We start from the raw sequence: 17,305 nt of genomic DNA, 5'->3' as shown, positions 1-17,305 counted from the left end.
TAAATGATTTCTTTTTACCCCAAAATTCCACCTCAAGACTTAGTGTTTGTTCAAAAACTATATTATTTTTTTTTCGGTGTGAGAGCTGGAATTAGCACTTTATTTTAAAAAATGACAAGAGAAAATACCTTTAAACAGTTTATAAAAGCATAATAGACTGTGTAGAAGTTGCTCTGTTTTCCTTAGAAACAAGGGTACTATTAAATTAGAACAACGTGGCTATACAACAGTCTTATAGTTTTCCAACAACTTAAAATAGGCATAAAGTTTTAAGTGTGTACATACTGATTTTTTATATATAACTTTAAAACTCTCTTTACCTTTCTGTATTTGACAGTTTGGAATTCAAATTTTAAATTATCTCTAAATAACAAGGTCCTACTGTATAGCACAGGGAACTAAGTTCAATATCCTGCGATAAACCATAATGGAAAAGAATATGAAAAAGAATAAATATATATATATAACTGAATCACTTTGCTGTACAGCAGAAACTAACAGAACATTGTAAATCAACTATACTTCAATAAATAAATAAATAATCTCCAAGTTTCTAATTTAATGATTTAATACTAAAGCAAACTGAATTTCAGCTCTTTGTGTAATTTTTAGCTTGAGGAACAGTTGACGCATAGATTGTACATTAGGTCCTATAAGGAACATGAAGCTATAATTTGACAAAACAAAAGAGCAGATTGTTTTACGTTCTACAAAAACACCTGTGACTGCCCTGGGAACTTGGAGGGAAAGAAAATTGATGCAAACATGAAGTTCATGCTACCAGCCATGAGTCATAGAGTCCTTTGTCTCTGACCCACGAGTCTTGTGTCTTCTGCCAGCACCCGGGAAACTCTACCAGGCTAGGTTGCTAGTCAGCAAGTAGGGTAAAATCTCCACCCTTCATAGTTATTAACAAAGAGTATCAAAAATACTTAGGAATAAATTTAACAAAACAAGTACAAGGCTAATAACTTTAAAAATATTGCTGAGAGACATTAAAGAAAAATCTAAATAAATAGAAAGATACACCACTTTGAAGGATTGGGAAGACTCAGTCTCGTTAATATGGCATTTCTCCCCAAACTGATCTATAGATTCAATGCAATTCTAGTCAAAATCCTACAGGCGTTTTAAAGACACTGACAGGCTCAATTTTACATTTAGATGGCAAAGCAAAGGACCTAAAAGAGCCAACCAATCTGGAGAAAGCAGAAACAGTTTGGGGGACTTATATTACTTGGTTTCAAGACATACTTTATAGTCTGGAAATGTAACTGAAGTAACCAAGATAGTGTGATATTAGCAAAAGGATAGACATATAGATCAATGGAACAGAATAAAGAGTCCAGAAATAGTCCCACATATATGTGGTCAATTGATTTTTCGAAAAAAGTACAAAGATAAATTGGTGGTGGAAAAGATAGTTTTTTCAACAAATTTAGCAGCAGAACAACTGGATATTTGTATGTAATAAAAATGGACCACCAGGAAATGTGGAGAAACAGATCTAAGAGAGACAGGGACTGCACCGTATGTGTATATTTATCCTCAAGCTGACTCTTAAAGTAGGAAACATCAGCTCCAACTTTAACAGGAAGAAACTGAAGTTCAGAAACATCAACTGAAAGGACCATGACCACACGGCTAAGAAATGCAGAAGGCAGGATTCGAGCCTGGCGAGCTCTGAATCGAAGGGCTGCCCCAGGATGGGAAAGCGCCTCCATGGAGAGATAAGTGAGAGGATAACAGGTCCCAAGTACCCCGGAAGGCTGAGTGTCCTCCCTGCCCTTGGCCTCTCTCTACATCTCCAGGTGCCATCCCAGCCCCGCTACATGGCAGAAAGAGATAAGAGATGCCTCATTCGACTGCATGTTTTGGTCCCCTGATGTTGGGTGTGGGGAAGGGAAGAAGTCTTGAACCTATGGAACTGCGATAACCTGCTATCTCTCAAAAGGAATCAGGATCAGAGTTCAAGTTGTCTTTAAGTTCAGGATGTGGTTCAGAGTCAATGGAGGTTGCCCACTGTTTCGGGGGTGGGGTCTGCTGGGAGAGAGGCATGGAAATGACTGTGGAGGGCTGGCGTCCAGGGCACCTCCCCGCCCTGGGAATCCTCAACGTAGAGCATTTGGTGGGGGCACAAGAACTCCTCAGAGGGGACGTGGAGGGGTCAGGCTCCTGGTTCTCAGAAGGTGGGAGGGAAGCGCTGAGAAGATGTGCCTCCCAGCTATGTCTCAGGATTCTGGGTAGGGCCTCCCCAAAGGACAGCACAAGTGTTCACCCCTTAGTCCCCGGTTGGCCTCATGAATAACAGTCCCACGTAAGTGTTGCAAACTTTCAGCATCTATAGACACTGTCACCAGCTCTTCTCTAAGCCCCTCTACTTGAGTCCCTTAACAATTGCCTTTGGGACTTTCCTGGTGGCGCAGTGGTTTAGAATCCGCCTGCCAATGCAGAGGACACGGGTTCGAGCCCTGGTCTGGGAAGATCCCACATGCCGCAGAGCAACTAAGCCCGTGCGCCACAACTACTGAGCCTGCGCTCTAGACCCCGCGAGCCACAACTACTGAGCCCGCACGCCTAGAGCCTATGCTCCGCAGCAAAGAGAAGCGACTGCAATGCGAAGCCCGCGCACCACAACAAAGAGTAGCCCCCGTTCGCCGCAAATAGAGAAAGCCCACGTGCAGCAACGAAGACCCAACGCAGCCAAAATTTTTTTTTTAATCTTTAAAAAGCAAACAATTGCCTTTGACCATCCATACTTCCTATTCCTCATCCTGACATACACGTCACTTTCAAAGAATCCCCAGTCTTCCAAAAACTCTGGGTTTCCCGGTCACTCCAAGGATTAATTACCTGGCCTGAAGGGTTCTCTCTTCCCTGAGTCTCTTCTTGCTCCTTTGCTTTCTGAGGATTTCTAGGAAATTTAGCCTGAAGTGTCACCTTCTCCATTTTTACTCCTGAGTTTTCTCCTGTGATTCTGTAGCCCCAGGGTCTATTCCAGGCCCGGCAGAGAGCTGGCATTTATCTGTACTGCTGGAATTCAGGATATAAGGACGTCCCAGCGTGGAGACATGCCTTTGCTCTTCTCCACCGTGTGCAATTTCTCTGTATCCATTTTTGAAACCCACAATGCAATACTACACATTTTGAAGCATTTGCAAATGTAGTAAAAGCGTAAAAGCACACGTGGGCAGGACATGCACCGCCTGCAGGAGGCTGGTTATCCCTGGGGAGAGCGTAGGAGGCTTTAGCTATATCTCAGGGGTCAGCACATTTTTTTCATAAAGGGCCGGAGAGCAAATATTCTAGGTTTGTCTCAACTACTTAACCCTGTCAAGGTAACATGTAAACAGCCACAGACAATATGAATAAGTGGGGCTGTGTTCCAATAAACTTTACTTATGGACACGGAAAATTTGAATTTCCGATCACTTTCATGTTATAAAACACTATTCCTCTTTTGATTTTTGTTTCAACCCTTGAAAAATGTAAATGCTATTCTTAGCTCGCAGGTCATACAAAAACAGGCGGTGGGCTATATGAAAACAGGTGGGATTTGGCCTGAGCTGTACTTTGCCGACCCCCTGCTATACCTGAATCGTTTTATTTCTAAGAAAAAGAAAAAGAAAAGAAGAAGAAAAGAGAATCAATCATGGCAATGTTAACACTTGCTAAATCTGAGAGGTGAGTACCTGGGTGTCTGCAATGTTATTTTCTACACTTTTTATACTTTCAAATATTTTAGAATTTTCAAAAAATTCAAGAAGGGAAAAAGCCTGGAAATCACCCTCCACATGCTCCCAGAGCTTATCACTGGGTGCTAGAATTAAAGGTGATTTTTTTATTTTCTCTCTTGCATAATGGATATTTATTACTTTATTACTTTTGTAATCCTAGGGGTTGGGGGAGACGGGGAAAAACACTAACATAAACATTATATTCTTTAAAAAAAAGAGGAGATGGAGTGATTTGGCCCATAGCTGGTGGTCTCCCCTGGGGACCACCAGTGACCCAGGAGCCTCTTCCGTAACATCCCCATGAAGGGCCTCCCCAGCTCCCAGCCCCCGGGCTCCCCACTCCTTAAACTGGCCCCTCCCTCTGCAGATGGCTCTCCCTCTGGGGGTGGGACCGGAGGGCTGCATCCCTAGTTTTCTGAAGCCCAAGGTCCTGTCCCAGGAGGGCTCAGAGGCTGCCGCTGCTGCTGGGGAAGGGCCCTCAGGGCCCCAACCTGCTTGCTGCTAACATGCAGCTTTGAACAGCTTCCTAGACACCAGGCGGAACAGTGACCACACAGACAGTTAATGGGAAACGCAGGCTTCCCTCAGACCTCCACAGCCACCCAGCTTCTCCAGCAATGTCCAGTTCTGCCCGCCACCCTCACCCCTCAACCATTTGACCTCCTGCAGCCTCTAGTACCTTTCCACCACTTTCCTGAAGCTACTCCCCAAAGGCAACCCCTGCCCAGTCTGGTGCCCCCCTCCCGCCCCTGCAGCATCAAGAGTCAGAGCAGGCCTGTCAGCCATGCCCACAGCTCTGCTGCCCCCTCACCCCAGACCCTCCCCACTTGCCTGGGCCTATCCCACCACCAGCTCCCACCCCTCTCGCTGTGAGGATGACCCCTGACCTCTCTCTCTCCCCGCTCAAACCCATTGCCTCTTGCACCAGGATGGCCAACACAGTCACCTGTGATAACTGATACCCACTCTCCCTGCTCCCCGGACCACATCAGTCTAGCTTGCTGGTTGCTTAAAATCATTTTCCTAAATTGCAGTTCTGGTAAGTACAGTGAGAGTGAAACATCCTGAACTCTGCCACTCAGTAGCTGGGTGACGCTGAGGAGGTCAATTAACCAGCCTGAGCCTCAGTTTTCTCATCTGCAAAATGGAGCTGATACGATTATCTTTGAGAATGAGGACTTAATGAAATGATGCACGTAAAGGACTTAGAAGGGCGCCTACACTGTGTTAAGTGCTCAAAAAATGGAAGTCGGTGCTATTATAATGACTGTTATTTTCAAAATTCTCCCTTTGATTCCGTGTGGCCTGCCAGGGGGAGTTCCAACCTCATGGCTCACCATCCAAGGCCCTGCCTACCCTTTCAGTCACACCATCTGCCAACCCGCTTACAGGACTACCTTCCCCATAAGCCCGGCTCCCTGGGGGTGGGGGCTGACTGTATCCTCCACGGCAGCCCCTGGCACAAGGCTTGCAAACAGTAGGTGGCTCACTAAAGCTCTGCTGCTCTGAACAAGTACAAGTGACACTTGTAGCAGCCTCTGGGGGAAGGGAATGCCAAGGAGCCATCTGGATGGCTCCGATCCCCACAAGTATCACATTTTATTTCTAGATCAGCCCTAATAGAGCTGCAATTAACCCCTCAGGCTTTGGATGAACAGATAATGACAACTCACCCCGCCTATAATGATACCCTATGTTGTTTCACATCTACTTGTTCAAAGTGCTTCTGAGCCCAGAGATGTTTAGTGACTTGCCTGAGGTCACCAGCATTTATGGTGCAGTCAGAAGGACTCCCACCCTGGCCACACACCTGACCCAAACTCAGTCCCCAGGATAGAGGGATAAATGGATAGAAAACCGCTTTTCCCGAAGACTATCCCAGATTGCCAATTTACTGGTTTCCAACCTTTAAACCCAAGTTCTACAGTCCCCCAAGCCAAGCAGGACACCAAAAGGAGCCCCATCCCTGGCGGCCTGGCTCCCTCAGGCCCCACTCTCTTCCCCGCCCCTCTGCTCCCTCATCCACCAGAGGCTTTAGGGGAGCGGGCAGAGCCTGACAGCAGCCATCTCTTCCTCCCTGTGCTCTGCCTTTTCCATTTCACAGCCGTGTCAACACATCACCCCTAAAGGGCCAAGAAAAGAGAAATAACACAGCCCAGATGCCAACAGTGCTCTCCTGTCTGTCAGGGAGAAGAGAGGAGGGAAATAAAAGCTAACAAGACTTCCAAAAGCAAAATCCCCAAACCTCCTCTCGGGTACCTGGCAGCTGTCAAAGTCAACACAGGAACCTGGTGGAGGCGGGGAAAACCCATCCCAAATAAAACCCAGGCAGCGGTGGAGTCTGGGATTCACAGACCAAGCACGGCTGCATTTCCAAGGGGCTGCATTTCCAAGGGCGTGCTAGGCGCCCTCACGGCCTCATCTTTCCTGCTAATGTACAGGCAGTCTGTCTAGACTGTGAAACCAAGCCTGTCTTTTCTGAGTACCGAGTCTACTCTTTTTATTTTTGTATTAGTATTATTTGGAGGGCTATTGCGCTTCCCCTCACTTCCTTATTTATGCAATCAGAGGAAATCACAGCACAGACAGCCACTTCCAAACTCAAGGCCACGTGGGCCAATTTCAGATGGATAATTAAATATTGAACAAACGCTGAAATGCCTCTACTGGATCGGGATGGCTAAAAATAACCACCCTGCCACTCCATGCGCGGGCATCTCCGCTGTTCCCTCTCAAATCCCTCCTCCCAGCAACTGTCAAACACAACCTTCCCAGGGAATGGCGGGTGGGGGGCGGGGGAGGGCTGGGAACCGATTCCCCAAACACCTACTTAACAGAAAACAAAACTTCAGCTCCCAGCAAGCTCCTAATGTTCCTGACCAGGAAATACTCTCCCTTTCCTGACATTTAACCAAGTGGCCTCGAGAGGAAGGTGCAGGGGAAATATCACAGCCATTTCTTTTCTTTTAAAAATAGTCAAGAGGCTGTGTGTCATTTCGAAGCAAAACACGTATGTGGTCGGGGATGTGAGCACATTTGTATCAAGTTACACAGGAATTCAACCCTTATTCCCTCCCACCAGGAAGACCCAGCAAGGAGCCCAGCTGCCTCAGTGTCCCCATCTGGGCTAACATTAGGAAAAGCAACAAACAAAATCAACACCAAAATAGGATGCAAAGCGCTGTGGATTCCAGATCTGGATCTCTCCTTAACGTCTTTACATACCTCGGGAAAGTGGCCTTGGCTCTCTGGGCTTCAGTTTCTCCAATTGTCAAGGGGAACAGTTAGCTCCCAGGGCCACACAGGTCGATCCCTCCAACCTCCCCCATCAGCAGCTGAGCAAAGCAGGCTCCGGGCCTGTCCTTGTGCCACCAGGTTTCAGGAAGTACAGAACGCAATAGGGCAGAGAAAGAGCGCCCAGGAATCAGAGCTCCAGACCTGACCCTTTGAAGCGTGCTTCTAAGCGTGAACTTGGGAGTCCGGTGGTCTTGGGTCGAACCTTGCCTCTTCCTCCACACCCTGAGCTCAGTTTCCTCACCTAGCAAAGGGAAGTGATGGTAATGACCCCTACCTCCTAGGAGGGTTGGAAAGGTAAAAGGAGATACGAGATAGTCAGGTAAAGCTCTTGACACAGGGCCTGGCACACGGTCAGCTGGGTAAAAGGAAGCGATTACCTTCCTTGTTATTAAAGGTGATGAGGACACGCCAGAAACACAAAGACCAAGAAGCTGACATTCCAGCAGATGAACTTGGGCCTCTGGCCTCCCTCAAGGACCTACACAGCTCCGGGAAGTGGGCCTCAAGCTGTCTGCTCGTCTCCAGGGACCTCACAACACGGGATGCTGAACCCTCAGCACAAAGGAACTTGGTGGAAAAACAGGGCTGAGTCTGTAAGACCTGTGACCTGCCCAGGGAAAGGACATGGCTGGTAGGCATGAATGGGGGCAGGATACAGGGTGGGGACTGGGCGAGTGCCTGGGCCTGAGGGGGATGGCCTGAGTCATCCCAGGCACACAGAGGGCCCAACGAGGAGGATGGACCCTCCCCACCTCAGATGCCAGTGGGGTCATTCCCCTGCCACCCTCCTGAATTATGGTCAGGACTGTGGAAGCGGATGGCTGTGAACACTCAGTAGAGCTGCTGACTGTGCAAATCAGATAGGAGAAGGTGGCCTTTTATCAAAGCCAAGGCCTAACCTCAGAAGGATCCGCCTGCCCACGGGATAGCGAGGTGGTGCGTTCACAAGCCCAAGATGTGGAGTGGGGCAGAGCTGGGCGTTTCTGAGCTGCGTGACGTTGGACAAGGCTCCCGCTCTCTGGGACACAGTTTCCTCACCTCTAAAATGAGAATGATGCCAGTATCCATCTCCAGCGTTGTTGTGAGCATTAAATAAGGCAAATACAGAGCATTAAATAAGGCAAATACAGAGTTAAGCTCACTGCCAACACTGAGCAGGCATTCGGCAAACAGAAGTCATTTGAACTTTATTACACGTCGTGAGAAGGAGTGAAGTTCCCACTACCTGACTTATGTAAAGGTCTGGAGAAGCCGGAGCCAATCCCCAAAGGAGGGATGGTGTCTCAGTAGGAACAAAGGAGGAAACAAGGCAGAAAAAAAGTGTATGTACAACTTCAGAGGTCTCAGCCTTGGGCCCTTGGAAGGACATTTAAAGACCGGGGGGGGGGGGGGGGGGGGGGAACAAGGTACAACCAGCCCCTGCCCTCAGGGCTGTTCTCAGGCTTGTCCAGCCCCTGGGGCCCAAGCTGCTGCCCAGGGAACTTTCAGCAGGTCTCCCTAAAGCCAGGGTCCCCATGGAGAGGTCCCAGCACCCGCCCTTCCCTACGGTGGCACCCAGGCCCTTCCCTAGCCATCGCTCACAGTTAGGAAGCAGCCGTGGCAAACCAGCACCCTCCCCAACCATGTTGCCATCTTCCTGGGGACCAGAGCCCTGGGTTCCATACCCCATTCTGTGAAGGTGGCCTCTCTGTGCCTCAGTGTCCCCCCCTCTGGACATCAGGGGTTGGATCACTCAGCTGCCAACTTCGAAGTCCTGGGAGGTGACCCCCACCTCAGGAGGTCAGCCCTAGTCCTCCTGGGCACCTCCTGCCCGGGAGATTCCTCAGGGGATGCTGGAGAGCTCCTGGGAGCTCCCTCCTGAGGCCCCTCACACAGACTCCAGCATACCTCGGAAGGAAAGACACCCAGGTGGAGGGGAGTGGGACCACACAGCAGCCATGACACAGGGCCATGCAATGGGGTATGTGTGGGCGTGGAGAAGGAACTGACCCTCTAAGGAGAAAACATAGGCCAAGTCTGCAGCGCCCAGGCAGGGCCTGGCATGTGCCTGGACCCCAGGAAAAACTCAGGTGAAGACACGAAGAAAAGAATCAAAACCTCCCCTGAGTACAGGGATGGGCATTCCAAGAGGTCTCCCAACATGTGAGGCAGCAGGACAGGATTAGCCCCAATTGACAGATGGGGAAACTGAGGCCCTGGGATGTGCCAGAATCACACAACCAGCTCATGATCGAGCTGGGACTAGAGTCCGTTTCCCACTATCCACTGCCCTGTACCCCCAAAAGGGCTCTGTGCCCCAGGGCAGCTCAACAAGCCAGCCTCCCCAACCAACTGGGGGCTTGTCAAGAGCTGGGAGCCTATGCAATTCATCCCCATGTGCCCCCATGCCCAGCACATAGTAGGTGCTCAAGATGTGTTTGCTAGTTGAATGAATGGGTGGACTTTATCCAGGGCAAGAAGAAAACTTGTATTTCCCCAGCAGCCCTGGGGGTACAGGTAGGTCAGACAGACAGACAAAGCTTTTCTTGACCTTGGTGGGGGTAGGTGGGGAGGTACCCTGGCTGGTGACACACTTTTGGGGGGCAGGACCCCCTCAAATTCATGGGCCACGCCCAGCCTTCAAGCAGACTCAGGGTCACAAGGCACAACGCAAAACGGCCAGATGACCCTTGCCGTGCAAAAGTCACTGTTTCCACCCTGCCTCTGGCCATCATCAAACTGCGTGCCCCCCTCTACCAACAACAGATTCACTCTGCCCATTCTTCAGATGGAGAACTCAGGGCGCAGAGGAGGGAAGAGGCTTGCTTACTGCCCTGCTTTGGTCACACCTGGGGGACTGCAGACACTGTCCCTCACTGGCAGCCCCACCAGGGACAGTCTTAGTCTCGAGTCTGCAGCGAGCCCCCTCCCACCACCCCAGAGGGACAGTAGGGGTGGTGGGCAGGGAGCTTCCTCAGAGGTGGCAGTCTGGTCACAACCCTTTCCCTGGCTGGGCCAGCTGTGCGTCCCCACCACCAGCCAACTCTTCCCTGCACTTTCCTGTTTCTGAACAAACACACGCCTGCGTTCTCGGTCGTTGTCCTTCCTTGCTCATGGCAGAGGCCAGAATGGGTGTGGAGCAAGGGCCCAATCAGGGCTGGGATGCTGGGTACCACTGCCTCCTTGGGGATCTGATGATGTCACCCTCATGGGACCAAGCCCCGCTGCAGATGGGGAGACTGAGGCATGAGGTCAGAAAGGACGAGCTCAAGGCCTCGGGGTGGCTCCCCCAGCATGAGTTACCACCTGGGGGTGGGGGTGTGCTGCCCTCAGGAGGAGAGGCAGCGTGGAGGCAGAGTCAGGGATCTGGGAGTTTAGTGGAGGGAGGTCAGTGATGCTCTAGCTGCCCCCAACCCGAGTACCTCCACCTCTCACCCTGCCAGGCAGCTCCCAGCCCCCACCCATGACTCCCCATCACTCAAGGGCCTTTATCAGGCCCAAACTACTGCTCCCTGCTATTCCCCTCCACCAACCCAGGCCCTCCGCCATCCCGGGATGAACTCTGCCCACACACCCAACAGGTTTTCCAACTCCATGTCTTTGCACAACTGCTGCTCTGTCCAGAGTAAGGACATCCATAGCTCACACTCAACTGTGGCCCGAGTCCCAGGCAGCGTGGGCTTGCAGCTTTCCATGCCTTTGCCCTCGGTCTTTAAACAACCCTGCCATCACCACCCCCATTTACCAGACAAGGCCACTGAGGCTTGGAGAGGTAACTGGCCAAAGGATGGCTTTGTGCAGAGTGGGGGCTTGAACTCTGATTTGATTCAACCACTCCCTCTGCCAAAGGAAACTCTACCCATCTGGTGAGACCCAGTCCAAATGCCACCTACTCTGTGAAGCTCTCCCTGATTTCCCCAGATGTAACTTCTGTTCAGGGACAGTCTCCTCCCCTCTCCCTGAAGGCTGTGTGCTCCTTCGAGGCTGGGACACAAAGCAGTGACTCCTGCACAGGCGAGCCTGGGAGCTGGGGCTCAGGCGATGGCCAGACATGTATTGATTGTCTCTGGCCCAGTCAGCTGAGCAGGAGGGGGACTTCTGGTCCTCTCTGTGCCCGCAGGGATGGAGCTGGGCTGAGGTGAAGAGTGAAGGAAAGGTCACACAGGGCATCGAGCAGGGGTGGGGTGGGTACAGGAGGACTCATGGTGACCTGAGCTTAACTGGCCATCTGTACAGCTCCCATTTCTCACAACCTGAACCCATTTCCTCACGGAATCTTCCATGTATCAATACTACTAGCCCCCTTTTACAGCTCAAGAAACTGAGACTCAGAAAAGGGAAAAGACTTGCCCAAAGTCACAGTGCTTGAGCCCAGATCTCTGATCGCCCAGGCCAAGCCTGGAGGGAGGTAGTAGCCAGAGGCCTTTTCAAGGAAGGCAAGGGGGAGGAGATCATAGGCCTTGGGAGACCCTTAAAGACTGAACTCCCAGCACACACATGTGTGCATTCCCAACCTCAGCTTGAACCCTCCCACGCACAGGGAACTCACTACTTCAGGAACTCACCACTTCCTGAGGAAGCCCTGTACATTGTTGTTCAGCCCTGACTGTGGGAAAAGTCTTCCCCATTCTGGGAGAAGCAAATGAACGTATACTGCCTGCCTGCCTCACTTATCCTCATACTGATGAGAAAAACTGAGGTTCAGGGGCAACTACAGGGCCCAGGCCACACAACCAGTGCCCGGAGGGGTGGGTATTTGACCAGATTCCAAGCACAGATTTGCTCAAACCCCTCTGGGTCAGGCTGGGCACCGGGCCAGCCTTCCAGATTCCCAAGATAACCTGATGGTGTAAACTCAGCCCAGGTGCCCACTAGGTGCTCCCAAGCCCCCTCCTCCCTCCCACCCACGGACACCTCAGTGGGCCTGAGCCTTTGCCAAGGACTCCAGCCTCCCCAGGGCCCCTTCGAAGCCCTCCTCCTTCCAGGGGGCCTCCCCCCACCTCCTACCCAGAAATGGAAGGAAGTCCCGGCCCCCACCCAGCCCCCTGGATCACACGCCTTTCCAGCTGAGGATCGTGTTACTGGAAAAAGAAAATGCTGCTTGCACCTCCCCCTCCGGGTCCTGCCTCCTGGCCTTGAAAAGAGAGAAACTCATTTCAAAGGAGGTGGCGCCCACCCACTCAGAGACGTCCTGGACAGATGTTACCCGCCACCACTCCTGTGGAGCCAAGGACCCCTGGGATAGGACCCCCTGAGGTCCACCCACGTGTCCCTCCACCCAAGAGGCGGGGGAGTCCACTTAAGTCCCAGAGGAGCGAAGAGGGAGTTGGGGGGAGGTAAGCTGAGCGGCCAGGGCAGTGCGGGCAAGGGGAGGAAAGCCAGATCGCTCAGGATGATGATCCCCCCCGCTGCTGAGTAAACTGAGGCACGGTGGTCAAAACTGAGAGGTGGAAGAAAGAAGCTGAACTGCGATCTCCCCTTTGCCTGCCCTTGGCAAGAGGAGACACCGGAGCCTCAGTTTCCCCACCAGGGTGGAGGGTGAGGAGAAGCTGGGGGAGTGGGAAACAAGCAGACACAGTTCCGGGCAACCCGAAGGGGCGGCTGAGAGGGTCCGGGGTAAACAGACAGCAGGAGGACCCAGGGTCCCGGGCCTCCCAGGGCATCAGGCGGTGATCCGGCGCTAGGGAGGGCCTGGGGTCAGGGGTCGGGGTGGCGCCTACCCCTGGCGGGCCGGGTCCGGCTGCGGGAGCGGCTCCTCTGTCGCTGCAGCCGGGGCCGCCTCAGCAGCCGGTAGTAGTAGGAGGGCCTCCCGGTGCTCTTCCTGGCGCCGCCCGCGGACATGCTGCCGCCCGCCGGGCACCGGGCCGGGCCTGGGCGCGCTCACACGGGCCCCATCGCCCGCTCCGGCCGGCCCGGCGGGCGTCCTCGCCTTCTCCCGCGTGCCGCTGCGGCCGCCGCCGAGGCCAAGGCTGCCCCACAAAGTCGCGCAAACTCCTCCTCCTGCTCCCGCCCTCCCCGGAGCAGCCGGCCCCGCCGCGGGGGCCGGGGACCGGGAGGCCGGACTGGCACGGGCCCGGAAAGTCAGTGCGGGAGAAATCCCGGCCTGGAGTCGGCGAGGCCAGGCGGGCCGGAGTGCCCGGGACCCCAGGCAGGTCCCCAGGACGGTCACCGCCCTCCCCCCCGCGCCTGAAAGCCCGACCTCTGGGCGCACGCGGCGTCCCACCCCGCCGGCGGGTATAGACAGTGCACACCCGCGTGTGGGCGCTCCCTGGCACTGGGCAGGGCGCAGGCAAGGCGACCAGGAGGGCACCGTGCTTCCGAACCGGGAACCCTCGATTAGGGTCCGAATGAGGCCGGTGCCGCAGGGCCGGTTTCTGCCCCAAGCTCACTGGGCTGAGTGTCGATCCGCAAACACACCGTCCAGCATGCCCCCCGCCCCGGCAGATAGAAAGACTTCTCTTTCACGAAGGATACTCGCCTGTTCTTTAAAAAATCGTCCCGTTTGATACGCGTATTACTTTTATATATTTACAACTAGGGTGTATATGTCAAGCACAGAAAAAGTAGAGAGAACATAATGAACACCTATGTATCCCTCGGGTCTTCGCCAAATCAGAACTTTTTGCCTCTTTGATCTAAACCCTTCTCCAAATGAAACACCTCAGGCGCTGTGAGGTCTCCCTCCCGCTGGGCATTTACAGCAGTTCTAGCAGGACTGCGGGCAGGGCAGAACTATCCCTACTCCTCTGTAGGGAGAGGAAACCGAGGCTACAGAAGGGAGGGTGCCAGCTCCCTCTATTGCATCCTGCTGAAAGCTTTCTCCGAGTCACGCACTCCCCCAGCTCAAGAACCATCCATGGCTCCCAGAGTCCAAAAGCCACAAGTCCAGAGAATCTTCTTTGGTATTTGAGACTCCAGCGATGTATCCTCAATCAAACTAACTCCCAGCCTCACCTCCACTTCTCCCACTACTTCTCACTCCTCTTTACTCTACTCCCAGCAGGGACTGGCCTCCTACTGACTTTTCTCTGCCTGGCCAAAGTCTGTTGTTCTAGAGCCCACCTCCTCCAGCCTTCCCTGACCACCCTGGCCATTGGCTGCGGTACCTCTCTCTACCCGCCAGCCTCTGCAGCAGCATTTATTTTTTAAATTATTCTGACAACCACCTACCTCAGTTCCATCCCTTCAAGTACAGAAGGGGAAACTGAGGCCCTGACAGGAGGTCTGACTTGCCTCAGCGGCAGAGGCAAAGGGTCTTAGCCAGGGCTCTGACAAGTAGTCTTAAGGATGTGTTGGTGGGAGAGTCACGTGTGGGTCCTGAAGGAGTCTAGATGTCCTCCTCCAGCACAGCTGAAAAGGTGCGGCCCTGGAGGGGGCGGGGCAGTCGGCAAGAATCCAGACCAGGTTTTGCACCTCACAAAGGGGACCCCCTCCCTTGCTCCCTCAGCCAGAGGGGAGGGCCCCCAGGTCAGAAGCCTGGATCACAGCTGGAAGCCAGGCGCCTTCCCAGGACTAGGGGGGAGGGGCAGGAGGGGTATTGCTCCTCCAAACCCAGTCTGGGTTGTCAGAAGCTATCAACTCCCCTGGCCCCTCTCCCCAGAGCTCTGGCCAGTCCCTGGGGAAGATGGAAAACCACAGGGCCTGCAAGGACCCCATTAGCCTCCTTTGGGTTAAGCATTGCTCTGGCTCATTTTCAGTAGCAGACATTACCAGGAGCCTCTTTTACAAGTGCAGAGGCCCCTGGGAAAAGTAGCACCCAATTCCTCCATGCAGAGGCAAGCTGTGGGCCCTCTTAGCGAGCCTCCTCCAGGACACAAGAACCCAGCGCAGAGCCTCCCCATTCAGCTGGGGCTCCCGCAGCCACCTACCCACACCTTGGCACTTCCAGAAAGAATAACCTCCGAAGCCAGGCCCACCAGTTTTGGGGGGAGGAGGACTCCCAGGAAGTCCAGCTCAGGGTGGGGACAAGAATCCTGTTCCAGGGCCTGGACTTCACCTGGCCCAGTTTCCTCCCCAAAGCAGGAACTCCCTGATTGGCCAGGTCCTAGCCTTCCATGAAGGAGACAAGACACTGATCAAGTGATCAAGCTGATTAAGGCTGGGACAAGTGGTCTTAGCCTGAGGCCCCCAACTAGCAGATTTAGGTGAGTGTGTGTAGAGGGAAGGGAAAGCAGCCAGGACCTCAGCATCTCATCTGTAAACACAGTTGAGTTCCAGAGGTCTGGCATAGACTCTGTTTATGCTTGGGCTTCTCAAGTCGTTCTCTGTGCCTCGGTTTCCCTGCCTACAAGGAGAAGTTACAGACTCCTAACCTATCTGCCTTGTGGAGGGAGGGTCAGCTAATGAAGAGGAAGAAGCTTTTGCATTTCTGGCCTTCGGATGGGGTGGGCATTGCCACCCACCCAAGCTGAACATCTCCACGGTACCAGCTGGAGGACTGAGTAGGAAAGGGACAGGGTGGGAGGTAGGAGAGGAGGTCCAGGACCCCTGGGATGGGCAGGCAGACAAAGGCTGCTCCCTGCACACGCAGCAGAGCATCTGGAATCAATCCCGCTGTGGAGCAAGCCACCCACCTCCTCCCGCTGCCCCGTGGCCTCCTCCCTTCAAACAGAAGCAGCCCCCCTTCCGGAGGCTGCCCAGGCTGGAGGAGGGGCACCTGAAAATGTCCCCCACCCCACCCCGACCACTTCCTGCAACAGACGCCTTCAAGGGCCAGGCCCTGCCAACCTGTGAGCCCCGGGTCCTGCAGGGAGGGTAGTCCCATCAGTGGTCTTGTTCTCCCACCTCAGTTTTGCCTCCAGAGGGTCTCCTGAATAGGCCCAGCTCCCACCTCCCCTACATGATGCTTTGTGTGAGGATCAAGGCTGTAGTCTCCATGCCCCTCAGCCTCCAAATGGCCCCAGCTCATTAAACATGCATATTTCTGGGGTTCCTCCAAGACTCTTGATTCAGTGGGTCTGGATGGGGCCTGGAAATATGCCTGTTGAGCAAGTACCAGGCAGGGGGCTGGGGACTAGCTAAATCAGATCCCACCTGACCCCACCACCACCTTCAGTGTCCCTCAAAAGCCCCCAAAGTTGAACTCCCAGAGTACCGAAAAGGACCAAACTCTGTCACAAGCAGCGAGCCCCTCTGCACCCCTACCCACTCCATGCACCCTGATCTATCTGCTCTCAGCCCCCTAAGGCTCCAGCCTCTGCCCTGGTGGCCAGGTGGCTGCCATGAGGCTCTTCCTTCTGCACCCACCTGGTGAACTCCTCCTTATCCCTCAGGACCCAGCTCAAACATCACCTCTTTAAAGAAGCCTAAGCCCCCAACAGAGACACCCCCCATCCCCGCTCCCCGCCACACCCCACCAGTTAGGTTTGAACAATGAGGACACAGGAGAAGACCAGAGAGGGATGGACCCAAAGAATTTCCCTGCAGGCAGAGGACCATTGGCATCCAGAGGTCTGGAGGAGAATTACACCCTGTTGGGCTGGAAGTCCAGGTAAGCCAGAGGCCAGGCCAGGGCTGGGTCAGGAGGGGTCAGATGCAGGGAGAGGACCAGCCCAGTGCAGTCTCACATCTGTTAGGTTTACAGTCAGTGAGGAAGGAGCAAAAAAAGCATATAGTCAGAATTACCCTTGAAAAGCCTTAAATTGCCCATCCAGGACAGTGTTTCCTCCAGTGTAAAGTCAGATCACCCATTTCTTCAGCTTCGCGCAAAGCAGAAGGGCCTGACCTTTCCAGAAGGGCCATTTTTGTGCAGGAGGAAAACAACAGCAACAGCAATAATGAACATTATCTAACACAAGACTCCACTCAGGGAGGAGAGATGCTCACGCCTGGAGGGGACCACAGAGTCCAAGACCTCTAACATAGGAAGGTTACAAGTTTGGCCTCGAAAAGGCTGTCAGAGGGTGAAGTTTGGATTTAATAGCAATAAACTGTATTCAGCATTTACTGTCTGCATTATCTATGCACATTATCTCATTTAACTTATGAGGCAGATGGTCACCACCTTCATTTTACAGAAAATATTGGGGGCACAGGGAGGGTGAGGAATTTCCCTAAGGTCATACCGCTTGCACTAGGAGTCAGGATTTGAACTCAGGCAGGCTGGAAAGAGCAAAGGTCTTAAGATTGAGCAGGACTTAATGCAGACATGGAGGAGGGGCAACAGCCTGGAACTTTCCTTAAAAGCCAGCTTGGACAAGGAACAGGAGGAGACGAGAAGGGATGGAGTCCTGACAGGGGAAACACTGGAGCCCACCAGGCTCCACACAATGGGTGTCTGGAGGGCTCAGACC

General features: G+C 53.1%; 1 protein-coding gene across 10 annotated transcripts in view; it reads right to left on the bottom strand.

The window, feature by feature from the left end:
• Nucleotides 1-17,305, bottom strand: part of DAB2IP (DAB2 interacting protein) — a 193,688-nt gene that overhangs the window by 113,206 nt on the left and 63,177 nt on the right. For 4 of the 10 annotated variants that reach the window (XM_059925522.1, XM_059925528.1, XM_059925523.1 and 1 more), the window contains exon 1: nt 12,734-12,932. The exons of 5 other annotated variants lie outside the window; for them this stretch is intronic. In XM_059925522.1, coding sequence (XP_059781505.1) covers nt 12,734-12,854 — 121 coding nt within the window. In that variant the 5' untranslated portion in view covers nt 12,855-12,932. Of the gene's footprint in view, nt 1-12,733; nt 12,933-17,305 lie in introns of those variants that run through there. One more of the 10 variants, XM_059925526.1, reaches the window with a different exon arrangement.

Source organism: Balaenoptera ricei, chromosome 6 (assembly GCF_028023285.1).
Source record: "Balaenoptera ricei isolate mBalRic1 chromosome 6, mBalRic1.hap2, whole genome shotgun sequence".
Taxonomy (NCBI): Eukaryota; Metazoa; Chordata; class Mammalia; order Artiodactyla; family Balaenopteridae; genus Balaenoptera; species Balaenoptera ricei.
The sequence above is the reverse complement of the archived record's forward strand: the minus strand, read 5'-3'. Positions and strand labels throughout refer to the sequence as shown.